This window comes from Eupeodes corollae, chromosome 2 (assembly GCF_945859685.1).
Source record: "Eupeodes corollae chromosome 2, idEupCoro1.1, whole genome shotgun sequence".
Lineage (NCBI taxonomy): Eukaryota > Metazoa > Arthropoda > Insecta > Diptera > Syrphidae > Eupeodes > Eupeodes corollae.
The window spans coordinates 127,399,801-127,415,220 of record NC_079148.1 but is presented as its reverse complement, the minus strand read 5'-3'; the positions used below and the strand labels follow the sequence as shown (position 1 = coordinate 127,415,220).

Genomic DNA, 15,420 nt, shown 5'->3' with positions numbered 1-15,420 from the left:
ATTTGCTTTTGGTAGAATTGTTGATAAAAAAATTAAGTTCAGAGCAATGGAAATAATGGAATGGAACTTACTTTCAGTAAAATCCAAGTTGAAGCATTTCGTAGAACTCTAAAGAAAAGTAATGCACTGAAAGTAATATGTTTTTAAATGATAAAAATAGTATTTTGTTTAAATACAATTGAACTAAAATTGAAATCATATTCATTTTGACGTCTCGGTCTCAATATTGTATCTTCCGTTTTATCGAAATAAAATGATGAAGCATCAAAATGGGATGCATCAAAAGACTACCAACAGGAGTGCTTTTTTTGGAAAAGTAATCCGTAGAACAATGATATAGATTGAAGGAAATTTCATTGTAATTTCGGTTGGTAAGTTAATTCTCTCCCTTAAAGCCCAACTATAATAGACTTAACCGAAAGTAAGCTAATGTCAAAACCGAACGAAAAGTTATTAGAAGTTATCGTCAAAACAAAAAGTAACCATAATGGATTCAAGTAACTTAAGCAAATGTCAAACGAAATGCGTTTCAAATTTGACATTTGCTTAAGCTCGAGCCATTTAAATGGCTCTTGCGTAGTTACGCGAAAGTTAGCGAAATTTAACGAAACTGAGCAGAACGTCTATTATGGTTAGTGACATATAAGGCTGCGTATTGGTTCGTTCCCTTAAGCTGGCTTAAGCTCGGTTAGGTCTATTATAGTTGAGGCTATACTTTGCTGTCTGCTTATGTTAATTATAATAATATTTTCCTCTCGCTCCCATGAATCTCTCCACTTCCCGACATCAACGCCAATAATGCGTAACGTGGTCGCCCTAAAAGTTTCTGCTCATGGGAGTAGTATGGATGTCATTACAATGTTCTAATTTACAGTCATAATTGGTTCTAGTCTGAGTTTAACATAATTTTTACAATTTTGTTTTCAATTAATCTGTCAAATGTTGAATTGCATTAATTTTTAATTTTCGCTCACTGTTCTGTATATGGAATCCCAAGAACACTCGTCAAATCTTAACATTAAACTACTAAGAACCCATCAATAATTTTATTTTTTTGAATGCAAAAATGGCAAAGTCTTTAATTTGACACATCATACATAATTTGATTTATGTTACCATTGGAACATTACAAAAGTAAGAAGATAGATATGCAGACGCTAGAAAAAAAAATTACGGAATGTAATAATTATTATTATATTATTATAATTATAATAATTGCCAATGTTCTGCATTTCACTTATTGCGAATACACTTTGCGAAATTGAATTTGGGTGTTTCACAATTCGTTATTGTAAATTGGATTTTCGAACATGCAAATGGATGTTCTGTATTTCGGTTTATTAGATTTTTTGAACGCATTCAAATCACATTTTTTATTTCTGTAAATTGATCTTTGTTAGCTTCCATCTGCTAGGAATCGGAGGGTTACAGCAAGTTTTTGAACTGAAGGAATCGATGAAGGTATTATAAATTTCGAACTTTTCGAAATCGATCTAATTGAAGAACATGCAATTTCATTTCACGTGAAATTGAAAAGTGATTTCAATTCACTTTGGATCGAAATTCGGAACATGGGAGAATATATAGGCATTGAACCTTTACATATTTTCACGGATTAAATCAGCTTCAAGTATAAGGAATTATTTCAAAATTTTGTATGGCTGAAACACAAACACTTTTTAGCTTCGGCTTTGTCTGAGTTACGTTGGGCCTGCTTCGAGGTTGCTTCGATTGACACTTCCAATTTTAAAATGGAACTTCTGTCATTAGCAGCTGTTATTTTTTCTCAAAATAAAAAAAAAAATATGAATTTTGAAATCGAAAAAATTAAATTTTTCGCGGAAGTAGCTTACTCAGCCTATCCTCGGGAATCCCTCCAAAACAGGCACGTAGCCAGAGGGGGGGGGGGGGGCTAGAGGGTCAGACCACTTAAGTGGAGTACAGAGTAGGATAAGGCAACAGTATCCAAATGCCAGATATGTTCACTGTGCAAGCCATCGCTTGAACCTGGCTCTGTCTAATGCCATGTCAACACCCTCGATTCGGAATTGTCTTGGTGTAGTAAGCGAAATAGCTGATTTCTTCCAAAACCATTCAAATGCAAACAAGACTTTCCAAATCGCCATCCAAAAATACGCTCCAGAAAGCAGAAAAAAACGCCTATATGAAACAAGGTTTATTGAAAGGCATGACAGCATTCTTTTACTTAAAGAGCTCTTCAAATGTTTTGCTATTAGTCTTGAAGAAATATCCACCAAAACGTGGGCAATGTCTTCAAAAGCATCAACTCTGTTAGCAGCAATTCAAAGAAGTGATTTTCTGGTAAGCCTCATGGTATGCGAAAAACTTTTTAGTTTAACGCTACCCTTACCAATTTTCCTTCAAAATGAATCTTTAAATTTTGTGTCTGCAATAAATCACACGAAACAAGTCTTAACTTCTCTTAAGAACATAATTTTTTTTAATCCGCATCACAACTTCCAGGGATTTATTTGAGGTCAGCATAATAATTCCAAGGCTTTCTTTGAAACAAACAACGCGCTCCAATCCAGAAACATCATGTCCAGAAGACTATTTTAGAGTTTCTATACTTATTCCCTGTCTAGATTCTCTTATACAAAATCTTACTGACAGATTTATGGTCAACGAGGACGTTTTACTATCGTTTCAAGCTCTGATTCTAGGTTTTGCTACCGCCACTTGACTAAATGAAATGGAAAATCTAACACTCTACTTCGATAACGCAATATAATTGTCAGCTGTTAAAGCGGAGTACATACTCTGATGCGAAATCGATGGGTCCCTCTTCCGATGTTCTGAAACTGCTAGATATATGTGACAAGACCTACGGCAGGAGCATAAGATACTTGCTTACAATTTTGGTCACACTACCAGTTACAACAGCTAGCGTTGAAAGAACCTTTTCAACGATGAAAAGGATCAAAACAGTACCCCGAAGCATTATAGGCCATCCAAGACTAAGCGCACTTGAAATGCTGTCTGTTCACTCAGGTATTGATGTGGATCCAGATGAAGTGATCGACATTATGTCTAAAAAAAGACAAGGCGTTTATTGCTGTAAAAATCCAAACTATTTATTTAATTAAATAAAAAAATACAAACAAAAATAAAACATTTTGTAGTTTTTTTTAGAGTTTACGTTTGCAGGAGTCACATTACGTTATTTCCTTACGATTGTCAAGTGAAACGAGAGGTCGAAGCTTCATTGTGATAGCATGCCTTGAATTCCTATGGCTGAACTCGTAAACGTCAAGCGAAGACGAAGCTGAAGCGTGTTTGTGTTTCAGCCATTACTCTCTGACTCCGTAGTAGGTGTCAATATTTTACGTTAAACTTCAAACTGTGAGGGGTTTTTTTCATATAGTGTTTATTTATTTATATTTTGTTTTTATAATTTCTACTTTAAGGGTACCTTTACCAAACTTTTGCCTGATGTTAATTAATATATTTCTAATTTTGTGTATTTATAGTCGCTACAGTCATCGTCCTCATTCGCGAGGTGGACCACGCAGTGTTTACTCCGTGGCAAGTACAGCGAAAACAGGCCGTAGTGGGAGATCAACGAAACACAGAGGTGCCAAAATCGAAGCAATGTCAGCCCCAAATCCATTCTGTCCGAATGTCAAGGGTGTATGCTGTCTCATGCTTTTGCTTAATTTAGGTCTAATTCTAGTGACACTTGGCTTTGTGATTGTCATTCAATTCTTTGAGCCGTTATTTGTTTGGTAATTTTGTCTTAATTTGGACATTCCAAAACATCAAAGTAACGAATTATTTTATTCTTTTAGGGTTTTGGGAATAATATTCCTGATCTTTGGTTTTCTCACTCTTATCGGAAGCATGGTATACTGTGTATACGTGTGTCGTGATGCAAAAACCCCATCTCAAGTTCGAAACGAGGATCTCTACTGGACACATCATTGGCAGAAGAATATCGGCTATACCACTCAGGAAATCAACTACAAAGCAGACAAATACGATGGATATTCTGACCGTTATTCTGTTAGTAAAATGAGTGGCAAATATTCGGATAGGGAAAGTAATCGTTACTAAGAGCGCGAATTTTACGTGGGACAGGAAAACACATAAAACAATCCTCGTATACGAATTCGAATTCTAAATACCTTATCCAAAATGCCATAGCCGTGAACATGGTCGTTATTTCTATAATTGAAATCAAAAACATCCGAACACATACATTATATACATATGTAAATATATGTATGGCCCTCATGAGTGAATATTATAAACAGTATATAAATTTAAATAGAAAATCCTTATTCCGAAAGGATTCAAGTCATTTTCGATATTTTATAAATTAATTAAATCGATTTATTTTACTAAGTTTAAATCTAATGAACAAAAAAAAACAATGAGACATTATATCTTCTAACAATAATTATTATGTGTATGTATAATGTATGTTGCAAAAAATAAAATAAATTTATTTTTGTATAACATAATTATTGTAAATTTGAATAAGTAAAAATAAGCGAAATAGAAATTTAGAAAACAAAGTTTTAATAAAAAAAAAAACTTTCTATTAAATAAATAATAATGTTTATTATAATAAATTAATGTAACTAACTAATTTTTAAAAATATTTTTTTTTTTAATTTAATGTTAATTAACACAATGGTTTCTTATTATATGTATGTTAATAATTCTCTGTAAAACAGATTTTTTTATATAAAAATAAAAATTTACAAAATTTTGATATTTCTTAAACGTTTGTAAATAATAAAGTATACAAAAAATATATTAATTAATTAATACTACAATCAGAGTTTTATTTAATTATATGATTTGACTAAAGTGTCTGTGTTAAGTTAAATGAGTATATTTTTTTACAAGAGGAATTTCGGAGGTTTCAGTTGTATGGTTTGCGGAGCTTTTGGCGATCGTGGTAAGGTTGCACTAGTCTTCACAAATGGCTAAATGTTTCAACACAACTTGGTTGCTTGGTTGAGGTGATTTTGGCAAATCCAGCCTTTTCGGAAAGATAATGCTACAATCCCGGTTAATTGTGAAAATTATGAGTGATTTAAGTCCCAAGCTATAATTTTTTGAAGGTTTTAGCTTTTTCAACCCAGTTTAAGACGTTTTGTAAATTTTTACTTGCAGAGCTTATATCTATAGGTAATAATCAATTTGTTATTGTTGTCGGGAACTGTCAGACAATTGCATGGTGCATGGACCTTGTGAGACGATTCCTTATTAAATTAATTTTTACCAGTCTTTAGTAGAATTTTTCATTTTATTTCATTTTTTGATAAAAAAGTGTGCCTTCGATTTTTATAAAAAAAAATACGAGCTGTAAAAATGTTATCCTTTGATGCGTACAATTTTTGATGCCCAATCTGTTACTCTCTTTCACAAAACACACAAAAGTGCACTGCATCTTGACGACACGAGAATAAATGTACAAGGAAAAAAAGCAAATAAGGTTTGCCTGCATGCAAGCGTAACTTAACATCTAAAAAAAGGCGCTCTCAGTAAAGTGTTTACAGTCTCTTGCTCGCTGTTTACGTTAAAGAGAGCGAAGAAGGAGAGATAATACACACACGGCTGCCAGTTTGGTCATTTACGACCAAATTTGGTCATTATTTCCGCATTGGTCGCATGGTAATTTTTTATTCCATTTGGTCCCTTTTTAAGAAATTTAACAAAAATAACTCGACTCTATTTCTTTCATATTCTCAAAAATAAAATGCATACCTAAAGTTCAATTGAACACATCCCATAACATAACAAATGCACGATCATGGAATGCACACACTGAATGCATTAATTTCACAATTTATTAATTCTGTTCACTGAGGTTTTGTCTAGATCAGAACAGCACTGGACAGCACAGTTTCGTTAGAAACGTCAGATCCAGTTAGAACAGTCAGTTGTCAAAAAAAAAAAAAAAAAAAAAACAAATTGGAAATTGTGTGAATTTTTCGTTTCTCGCTCATTTTTCTCATATTTTGTGTTTTTACTGTGAAAAATATTATTAAAAATTATTGAAATGGATAATCAAGTGAATGCTAAGGTAATACTAAATGAATAAATATTTTATGATTATTAAATTAAACAAATTGTCAAAATAACTTTATTTTAATTTTTTTAAATCACGAGAAAAAAAACACAAAGCAGCCAAGTCAAAACGTAAACAAAAAAATGACAACTTCGATTTTGACATTTCTCGCGAGTCTGTTCTAACCTGATCTGACTCAAAAGCAAGAACAGAAAATCCTGTTATAAACTGTTCTAGGTTTGTCAATCAACAGGAAAGTAGAACAGTTAAGCACAGAAAAAACCTCAATGAACAGCTGTATTTTCTGTCTAGAACAGTCCAGCACAGCGTCAGTGAACACAGCTATTGACAGATTGCTCAACATATCCAAATCATCACATCTCAAGATCATAATTTAACAGATAAAATGGACATGTCAGAATGTTGAGTTCTACTTTATCATTCTGTGTCACTCTGGCATACTCAACGACAGCAAGCTGAACAAACCTAAACTAATTTTGGCGTCTGACAGATACTATCCAAAAACACTCCTTATATAGTGCCCGATTACACGAGATGTTTTTTCGGTTGTTTCCTCTTTCGTCTTTTTGACAGATCGGGTGAGGGGTGTAGAAACGTAGGGGAAAAGAAGTCGTGAAAAGAGTCCTGAAAATGTATGGACTTTTTTTGGTTGAACTTTGACGTTTATGCTTTGACAACCAATAAAAAAAACAAAATGCATAATTTACATCTATAAGTTCAGTTGCTAGTAAGCACATAGCAGCTGCTGAGCTAGTTAATAAGTAAGAAATAATTTTATTAGTATTATCTTCCATAAATTTGTTTTATTTTCACCAAATAGTTGCCACAGAAATCCGATTATAATTTGTAGGTACTCTCTGATTATTACTGCCCGGACAACGAAACAAAATTAAATTCTTCCCCCACAGTTTTTTCAGAAACGTCAAAAAGACGAATAACGAAAGGAACGAAAAAAGGAAAGGTGTAATCACGAGGGTAGGTACCTGTCAAAAAGACGAAAGACGAAAACGAACGAAAAAACATCCCGTGTAATCGAGGTCAGAGTATAGAGTTTATATTGCGAACGATGTTAAGAGTTTTGAGTTGTCGACTTGACGGTTTTAAAGTTGCTCATAAAAAAGTTCGAGTTTGGTAAAAAAGATTGATGAATTTAGATTACCTTTTGAAGAATCGCAGATCGACGCGATCTGTGTTTCCGAAACGGGGTTCTTTGTGAAAGATGAAATATACTCTCTTAGCGGATATAGGAATTTCTAGTCTGATTGCGATAGGTGCAGCCTCGGAGGAGGTGTTGCTATATATGTCAGGGAAAACCTTATCTGTAAGAAGTTATACTATTCGTCACCCTGCTCTTCTTGCGAGTATTTGTTTTTGGAGGTTAAAGGTCTATATGCCTAATAGGTATATCCATTTGGAACAAATCTATAGAGTTATCACCAAGTCGAGTTTTTAAATACAAACCTTAGATTTTATTTAATCAACACGTTCCATTGAAAACATGAACGAGGGTTCGCGAAAATAAACAATGGTTTACTAGAAGGATTAAAGACCTAATAAATGTATTGTCTCTAGCATATCGACGCTGAAAACGTTTCCGTGTTAACGAGCTCAGTGAGTTGTACAAATCACTACGAAATAAAGTTGTTTAAGAGGTTAGACGCCCAAAAATACAATTCTACTCTAAGCGTCTAGATTAAAGATACGATGGTCGTTAACTATGGAAAAATCTCCGCCAGCTAGGAATAGGTAAACAAAGAAATAATTTTCCTGCTGCAATGAATGTAAATGCGCTAAACAGTAAATTTGCTTCTACACCTTAAGTAACTCCAAGAGATCATGTATCTCACAATACCATACCACCATCTTCTGCAGACACTTTATTCAGTTTAGATTATGTGAACGCCTTAGACATAGTTGAAAGTGGCATAAGTATAAAGTCCAATGCCACTGGTGCTGATGATTTGAATCCAATTTTCATTAAAGCTATTCTTCCATTGCTTCTACCTTACTTTACACACGTTCTAAATACAATCCTTACCCCTGACATTTTCCCGCAAATAATTCCTATCCCCAAAAACTTGCTTTGTAATGAATTTAGACCGATTTTAATACTGCCTTTTCTATCTAAAGTTTTGTGAAAGGATAATGCAAAAACAATTAAGCAGCTTCATCAGTCGCAAGAACCTTTTAGCCGATGTTCAATCGGGTTTTCGTTCACGCCATAGCTGTATTACGGCACCAACTAAAATAATCAAAGACATAAGAACTGAACTCGATATTAAAAAAATAACTTTTTTAGTCCTACTAGACTTTTCAAAAGCATTCGACATGGTGAATGTCACTCTTTACTTCTGAATAAACTGCGTCACAAATTCAACATATCTTCAGAAGGTATTACTGCTTTCTGAATGATAGAAAGAAAGCCGTTTTCTTAAATTAAAATCTCTCCGATTTTCTTCCGATTCAACAAGGAGTTCCCCAAGGAACAATTTAATCCCTCCTTCTTTTTCATTACATTATGTGCAATGAATGTATAAATGAAGTATTAAAACATTTGTATGCCGATGACATTCAAATTTGAAATAGCTGTCCTTTGGGTTTAATTGTAGACTGCGTTTTCACCCTGAATCAAGAACTAGAAAAGATATCTTACTGGGCGTCTTGCAATGGGTTGATTCTCAACGCAAACGAATGCGTTATATCAAGAAAAGGATTCGATCTAATATAGTTTCCTTCCATAATTTTAAACAACAACCCATTAGAATTCGTAAATTGCAGTAAAAATCTAGGTGTAATCTTCAATAGAACATTGACCTGGAATGATCACATTAACCGATTGATAGGTAAGACTTATGGAACGCTTAGAACGCTGTGGACCGCCCAAAACATCAGTTCCTTTAAAACTTTAAAACCAGGACCCTAGTTTTACCTGTTCTCACTCATGGATGCGAAATTGTTTACAACTGCGATTCTATCAGCAAAAGTTAACTAAACATAGCCTTTAATAGTATCATTCGATACATCTTTGGGTTAAGAAGGTACGACCATGTTTCACATTTGCAAGAGATTCTACTTAATATGCCTTTAAATGACTTCATGAAGCTTCGAATATTGATACTGTTTTTTTTTAAATCTTGAAAACATGTCAACCAGCCTATCTCTTTGAAAAAATCAGAATGTCAACATCGAACAGATCGACATCTGTTATTTTGCCACGCTTTTCGTGTTTAACCTCAGAAAGGCATCGCTTTTCATCTCGCTACATATCTGTTAAGTTACTGTGTAAGCTTTATAAATAAATAAACTGAAACTGAATCGGAGAAGTGTAAGTGTAATGGCTGAATCACAAACACGCTTCAGCTTCGGCTTCACCTGACGTTTACGAGTTCAGCCATAGGAATTCAATGCATGCTATCACAATGGAGCTTCGACCTCACGTTTCGTTTGACAATCGTAAGGAAAAGAACGTAAAGTAACCCAAACGGAAGCTCTAGTTCAATTATCTGAACATTTGCTTGTCTGACAGTTCAACGGCTGTTAAAAAATATCAAGAAACAAAATATTTACACTTTGGAGGGATGAAATAATAGAAATATCATTCAAAGCAGTCTCGAAGCAGGCCCACCGTAACGCAGACGAAGCCGAAGCTGAAGCGTGTTTGTGATTCAGCCATAAATATCGGCTTCAATTCTTATGTCAGATTGATCTGTTATAGATGTAAACCAAGAACGTCTACGCACGCCTGAACGGCATTGCCTGTCAAATAAGGCTACAATCACTACTGAAATTAATAGTTAACGCTTTTAATGTTTAAAGATGCTGTCAATGACTACGAATTTAGATCGGCAATTTTTATATTTTGCAGATGTTGCTTGTGCGTGCAATTTATCATGATGAAAATGTTAAGTTTACTCAATAAATTAACAATGACTGTTCAATGATTACTGGAAAGGTGCATTCACAAATTGCATTCCAAGCTGTCAAGTCCCTATTACAAAACTTGGTATAATATAAAATTTAATTTAAGTCGCTAGCTGCATTGTTTTTTAAATTGCTACAGTAAAACAACACAGCCTGAATATTTTTGAAAGTTTTTTCTCTATCCTTCAATGTTATTATCTATAAAACTTAATTTGTTTTAAGTCAATGTTTCCACTGGTTTTTATGATATGGTTGACGAAAAAAGGTGTCTCCCTAAAAACTTTTGATTTTGATTCTTGAGACATTGAAACTTTGGGAAATGTCAAGATTTATAATTCGACAAATCGGACTTATTACAACAGGTTCATATGAGAAGTTAGAAATCGTGTGTAGAATGCCAATAAGGAGTTTTTATTCTAATTGAAAATATGGGTTATAAGATAGCGGTTTCTGTTAAAAAATGAGAAAAATTCAGTTATACTTTATATATACATATATTTATATACTTTCAGTCTTATTTAAAAACGCTGTATAGAGCCTACATAAAGTTATGTTATCTCTATAATGGCTCTAAACGCAAAAATGCTATTTATAAAACTTATACAAGGTTGCATAGTCCCATAATAAGCTAAACGCGTTTTGAGGTTGAATAGAGCCTACATAAGGAAATTATTGTTATTATTATTTCGTAAATGTCATTTTGATTTCTCTCCTCTCTTTTTGAAATTAAAATAAAAACAATAATGCCTCTCGAGTTTAGCTCGTGAGCCGAAGAAACGAAGAATCTAAAAAAAATATAGATTTTCGAAAGAGAATATCATACAAATAATTGGAATTATTTTGTTATATTTTAGTTGTTATGACAACTAGCAGATTTTATAGTACTTTTGGTACTTTTTTTGATATAAGCATTGTATAACTAAAATTTATAGCAGATTTTTTTATAAATAGGAATTTTTGCAACGTTACATAGAGCCTACATAAATCCTTATTCACTGTATAACTATTCATCTGTTTAGCGAATTCTATTAAATAAGACTGTTTATGTATAATCAAACTGATATTAGTGCCGTTTGATATTTGAATAAAATTTGAATTCCACGAACAAATTCACTTATCGAAATGCGATATTTTAATTAAATCAACTGAAATAAGCCTTGAAATTAAGTGCCGGCTTTATGAACACACTCTGGAGTGTCAACCATTTTAGAGCAATCTTTTTTGAAATGTCTCATTTTGACGTTTTCTCGTTCTATTTCACTTATACCAATAAAAACAAATGTATATTCCTTGTCAATATAATCAAGCAATATAAAAAGATTAAACGCCAAAATGAATCTCCTCAGAAGAACGAAATGTGCATCGACAATTTTCCTTTAACTAGTTGCAAAAAAAACGTTACAAATTGTTTCAAAAAGCAACCAATTCATTTTTATTTCATACACAAACCAAATTTCAGTGGTTTTAACTTTGAATATGAATTATTTTTCGTATACAAAGGTTTTAATAAAAAACAAGCTTTTTCCTTACAAACTTCCCTCAATAGCATCCCTGGCTATTTAACTTGTCAAATAGGTTCATTTTCAAAAGCACATATTGAAGAGATGCCATTGTCACATAATGTTGATAAGTACAAAAGTACAAAAATACAACAAAATAATACAGAAATCAATATACTTTTTAATAAAATCATGGAAAATAGAAGTTTTTTTAACACATTTTAAAAACATAAACAATTTTTCAATAAAAAGGGTTACAAGTTTCACTTTAACATTCTTAAACTTTGATTTGATTTGGTACTAAACAAAAGTCGAAGCTACCTCGGCAACTCATCCATGGAATATCAACTGTCAAACGAAATGGAAAACTCCCCATTCCCCAACAAAAAAGCATCTTTTCGTTGGCTCGATGTCGATTCATTTTCGATTTTAAAAAGTAGTTCTTCAATTTCAATCGTTTATTCGCTTGTACACATTCATTAGTGACACACACAGCTTCTCAGAATCAGAAGAAGAGAACAGAGTTCCAATAAAATACGTGATTTGTGCTTCTCTGACGCTGAGCTGATCTGCATATCAAAGAATTTGAAGGAAAATTCCAAGAACTAAAAGATGTCATCGACTCCAAGCACCAGTAGTACCCCAACCAACAATCCCACCACTCCGACCAACAACCTCGGCGCTAATCTTGAATTCGTCCGCGAAGAAGATTTCGTTGAATATTTCATTTTTCCTCCAACAAACAAAGACAACAACGAAGACGACGACAAAAACGAAACACACCTAGAAAGTCTTCTACAGAAAATCAAAGCACAAGTGGACCAAATCAGCGAAGACTATATATGGCACAAGGATGAATTTAATCTTACCATTCGCACCGAAGCCCGGGAAAGTCTGAGGGAAGAGGAAAATAACGAAAAACAAGGTAAGTTATGGCGATTTTATTTTTTCAATGCCTATTTATAGTTGTTTTAATATTCCCTTGCCAGTCCCTTTGCCTCCCCACTTACATGGAATTACCCATTATGGTGATAATATTCAAGATGAGTGGTTCATCGTGCATCTTCTGTACGAGATCACACGTGAGAATGCTGGAGTTGTGGCTCGCGTCGTTGATGCTGATGGTGAATTTCTCGTTATTGAAGCTGCCGATTACCTGCCAAAGTGGGCCAACCCTGATACATGCGAACAAAGGGTAAGTCAGAGTTAGAGGGTGCGGTGTTTGTAATGTTGTATGGCTTTGTGTGTGCCTTTGTTAGTTGGCAATGTGCAACATGCGGAAGTCGCTCGGGTTGGGTTTCTATTGTTGTCTGATTGTTGTTCTCTTTCTCTCCCCTTCTCAGGTGTACATAGCCGAAGGTCACTTGCTGTTGGTACAGAACTCTCCTTCGAATACTGCCGCTGTACTGTCCGTGGCCGGAGCGCTGTCGAAAATCTCACAAAATCCAACTCTATATAGGGTTTCCGCAAACATCCAGAACTGCGTGGATGAGCGTTTGAATGAGTTCACAAAGGAACGCCGTCAAGAAGCTATTCACACACAAGTTGCTCATCTTCCCATAGGTGTGGCTTCCATCTTAGCCCAGCGGCCTTCGTTGATAGCGCCTGCATGCAGGGCCTTCTGCGAGAGGGATCCCATTGACATGAAGGCCTGTCGGGCCATGCGATTCTTCCCGCCAGAGGATAGAGTGAGGACGGCCGTGAAGTTCACACGTTGCATCTATGCTATGCTGATGCACAGTGCCTATGTGCCGGATCGTCGGACAGGGTGGAATCTTGCATCTGCCACTAGCCCAGAGGAGTACAAGGAGGACCTGTTGGGGGTAAAAATCGCTTGCGGTTTTGAAATCTTAGCCTCGCAGGCCAAGGAGAATGGAGACCTTGAGAATGATTCAGCCTGGCGTGCTTATCTGAGAAGTCTCGTCAGCAAAGGATACTTCAAGGACAATCTAGAAGGCTCAGCAAAGTACAACCAGCTGATGGAGGATGCCAAGTCGTTCTTCATAGCTAACCGGTTGAGATTTCGCACTAGGCCCGTTGTGGGCAAAGAAATTGTCCAAATGCTTCACTCCTTGGATCCTGTTAATGCAGAAAAGCTCAGGGAAGACGAGAGTAGCCTTCCACGGAGCGATAGTGACTCTTGGCTGGATATATCGTCCGAGGAACTGGATGCGATGCTGACCAAGAAATATGGCACAAAGAAGCTCTTCTCACCAGCCGGTGATATGAATGCAAAGGAATTTACATCCAACATCACAGACTTCTTGGACAGACAGTCAGAATTTGATGGAATTGATGACGATGAACCGACTGTTGTGTCTCCAAGGAAGTCCACCATGCGGAAGAATACGTCGATGAGAAAGGCTGTCAAGGAGCATCCCATTGCCGCTCCATCACCAGACCAATCGGTCAGTTTTGACCCCGATGCGTTCTCAACACACGTGAAGAATTTCCTCGACTTTGTGATCCCCGAGGATAACTGGGAATCGAATTCCGAGATGAGTGACTACGAAGACGAGGAAGACCTAGAAAGGAATATAGAAGAAATGACAAACTCCGAAATGCACATCGAGTCGGATATCAAAGCGTATATGAACCAGATGGACAAAGAGCTTTCGAAGACGACCATAGGCAAGTCCTTTGAAAAGAGCAGCGAAAAACGACCCAAATCTTGCGGGGAGGATGACTTCGACGACATCGAGTCGTTCAAACCAATCGACATCAATGTGAACACCCTTAAGAACATGATGGACAGCTATAAGTCGCAGGTGGGTGGATCTGGACCAGCATCAAATCTGTTAACTGCCATGGGAGTTGGAATGGGTAACTCAACGGCGTCAGTTAAGGCACCCAACAAAGATGTAGATTTGTCTGAATCCACAGTATAATGAAAAGATCCAGCCGACTTAATTAGACTTTAGATTTTTAAGTACTTACCAATACCATAAATTGTAAAAGGTTTCCTCTCAGGCATTTTACGACGAATTTCCTTCAGCGGCACACATTTCACGAAAATAATCGAAACACAACAAAAAATAGCTTTAAAAACATTTATCTTCATTTTCTTTTCTTTATTCTTTCGTCCATTCTTGTTGCTTTGGATTGACCAAATCATTTATTAAAAAAAAAACTAGTATTCTTTTTCTTCTCTCACTTTTGAGCAATAAAAAATACAATACAAAAAACCTAAATAATTCTATCTATTTCTGTTCCAATTGTTGTCTCGTCTTTGATGATGGTCGCGGTTGTGGTCTCTTCGGTCGCCACCGCGGTTGTCACCTCCGTAGGGGCGATAGCGATTGTTATTCCATCGTCGATTATGACCACCACCGCCGCCACCACCACCTCCTCCTCTTCCATTGTGTTGATGTCGATTGAATCCTCTATTCTCGCCCCAGTTGGGAACAACTGGTGGATCTGGCATAGGCTGAGAGCAATACTTCACGAATTCTTCATCCTCGTCAGTGAAACGGAAGGCGAATTCCTCCTCACATTCGTCAAGGAATTCGATATCTTTGTCTGTGAGACGGTTGATTTTACGATTTGGGTCGACCATGTTTTTTAGTGTAGTTTTATTTTATTTAAAGTTTTTTTTTAAATGCTGTGCCGATTTCTAATGAAAAATTCAACAATTATTTTTTGATTGCTGTCAAAAATAGGGATAGCTTACAATAGAGATAACTAAGGCTAACTCTACACTAATTTGGTATTATTACTAATTAGATGTATTAGGTTCCTTTCACACGGGGAAAGTAGACATTGGAGATTTGTTTGATGGCTCAACAATCTTCGTATGAGAGAACTTAATTGCAAAATATACGTGTGATGGTCTTTTGAAGTGACAACATATTGCAAACAAATTGTGAATTTGCATTAACATACCACGATTACATGTTTGACTACTTATTTCGATGTTAACCCCCATTTTGAAATGCC

The 15,420-nt window shown here is 35.3% G+C and overlaps 3 protein-coding genes across 4 annotated transcripts in view; 2 read left to right on the top strand and 1 right to left on the bottom strand.

Annotated features, from left to right (window-relative positions):
- LOC129944666 (uncharacterized) overlaps window positions 1-4,497 on the top strand; it is a 184,449-nt gene extending 179,952 nt beyond the window's left edge. For both annotated transcript variants that reach the window (XM_056054259.1, XM_056054260.1), the window contains exons 6-7: window positions 3,492-3,746; window positions 3,810-4,497. In XM_056054259.1, the coding sequence (XP_055910234.1) occupies window positions 3,492-3,746; window positions 3,810-4,074 (520 nt within the window). In that variant the 3' untranslated portion in view covers window positions 4,075-4,497. The remainder of the gene's footprint in view (window positions 1-3,491; window positions 3,747-3,809) is intronic.
- Window positions 4,498-11,873: 7,376 nt separating this feature from the next.
- LOC129945922 (protein ecdysoneless) lies at window positions 11,874-14,538 on the top strand. The gene is made up of 3 exons (XM_056055897.1): window positions 11,874-12,409; window positions 12,474-12,679; window positions 12,828-14,538. The coding sequence occupies exons 1-3, from the start codon at window positions 12,097-12,099 to the stop codon at window positions 14,370-14,372; spliced, it is 2,064 nt and encodes a 687-aa protein (XP_055911872.1). The 5' UTR covers window positions 11,874-12,096; the 3' UTR covers window positions 14,373-14,538.
- On the bottom strand, window positions 14,521-15,153 carry LOC129945923 (RNA guanine-N7 methyltransferase activating subunit). The gene has a single exon (XM_056055898.1). The coding sequence runs from the start codon at window positions 15,038-15,040 to the stop codon at window positions 14,681-14,683; it is 360 nt and encodes a 119-aa protein (XP_055911873.1). The 5' UTR covers window positions 15,041-15,153; the 3' UTR covers window positions 14,521-14,680.
- Window positions 15,154-15,420: the final 267 nt, after the last annotated feature.

What these genes read in the sequence shown, in the direction of transcription:
- LOC129945922 (XM_056055897.1), top strand. Translation starts at nt 12,097, where the DNA reads ATGTCATCGACTCCAAGCACCAGTAGTACCCCAACCAACAATCCCACC. An exon ending in GGAAAATAACGAAAAACAAG is followed by an intron (nt 12,410 to 12,473) that starts GTAAGTTATGGC and finishes TTCCCTTGCCAG; the next exon opens with TCCCTTTGCCTCCCCACTTA. An exon ending in CTGATACATGCGAACAAAGG is followed by an intron (nt 12,680 to 12,827) that starts GTAAGTCAGAGT and finishes TCCCCTTCTCAG; the next exon opens with GTGTACATAGCCGAAGGTCA.
- LOC129945923 (XM_056055898.1), bottom strand. Translation starts at nt 15,040, where the DNA reads ATGGTCGACCCAAATCGTAAAATCAACCGTCTCACAGACAAAGATATC.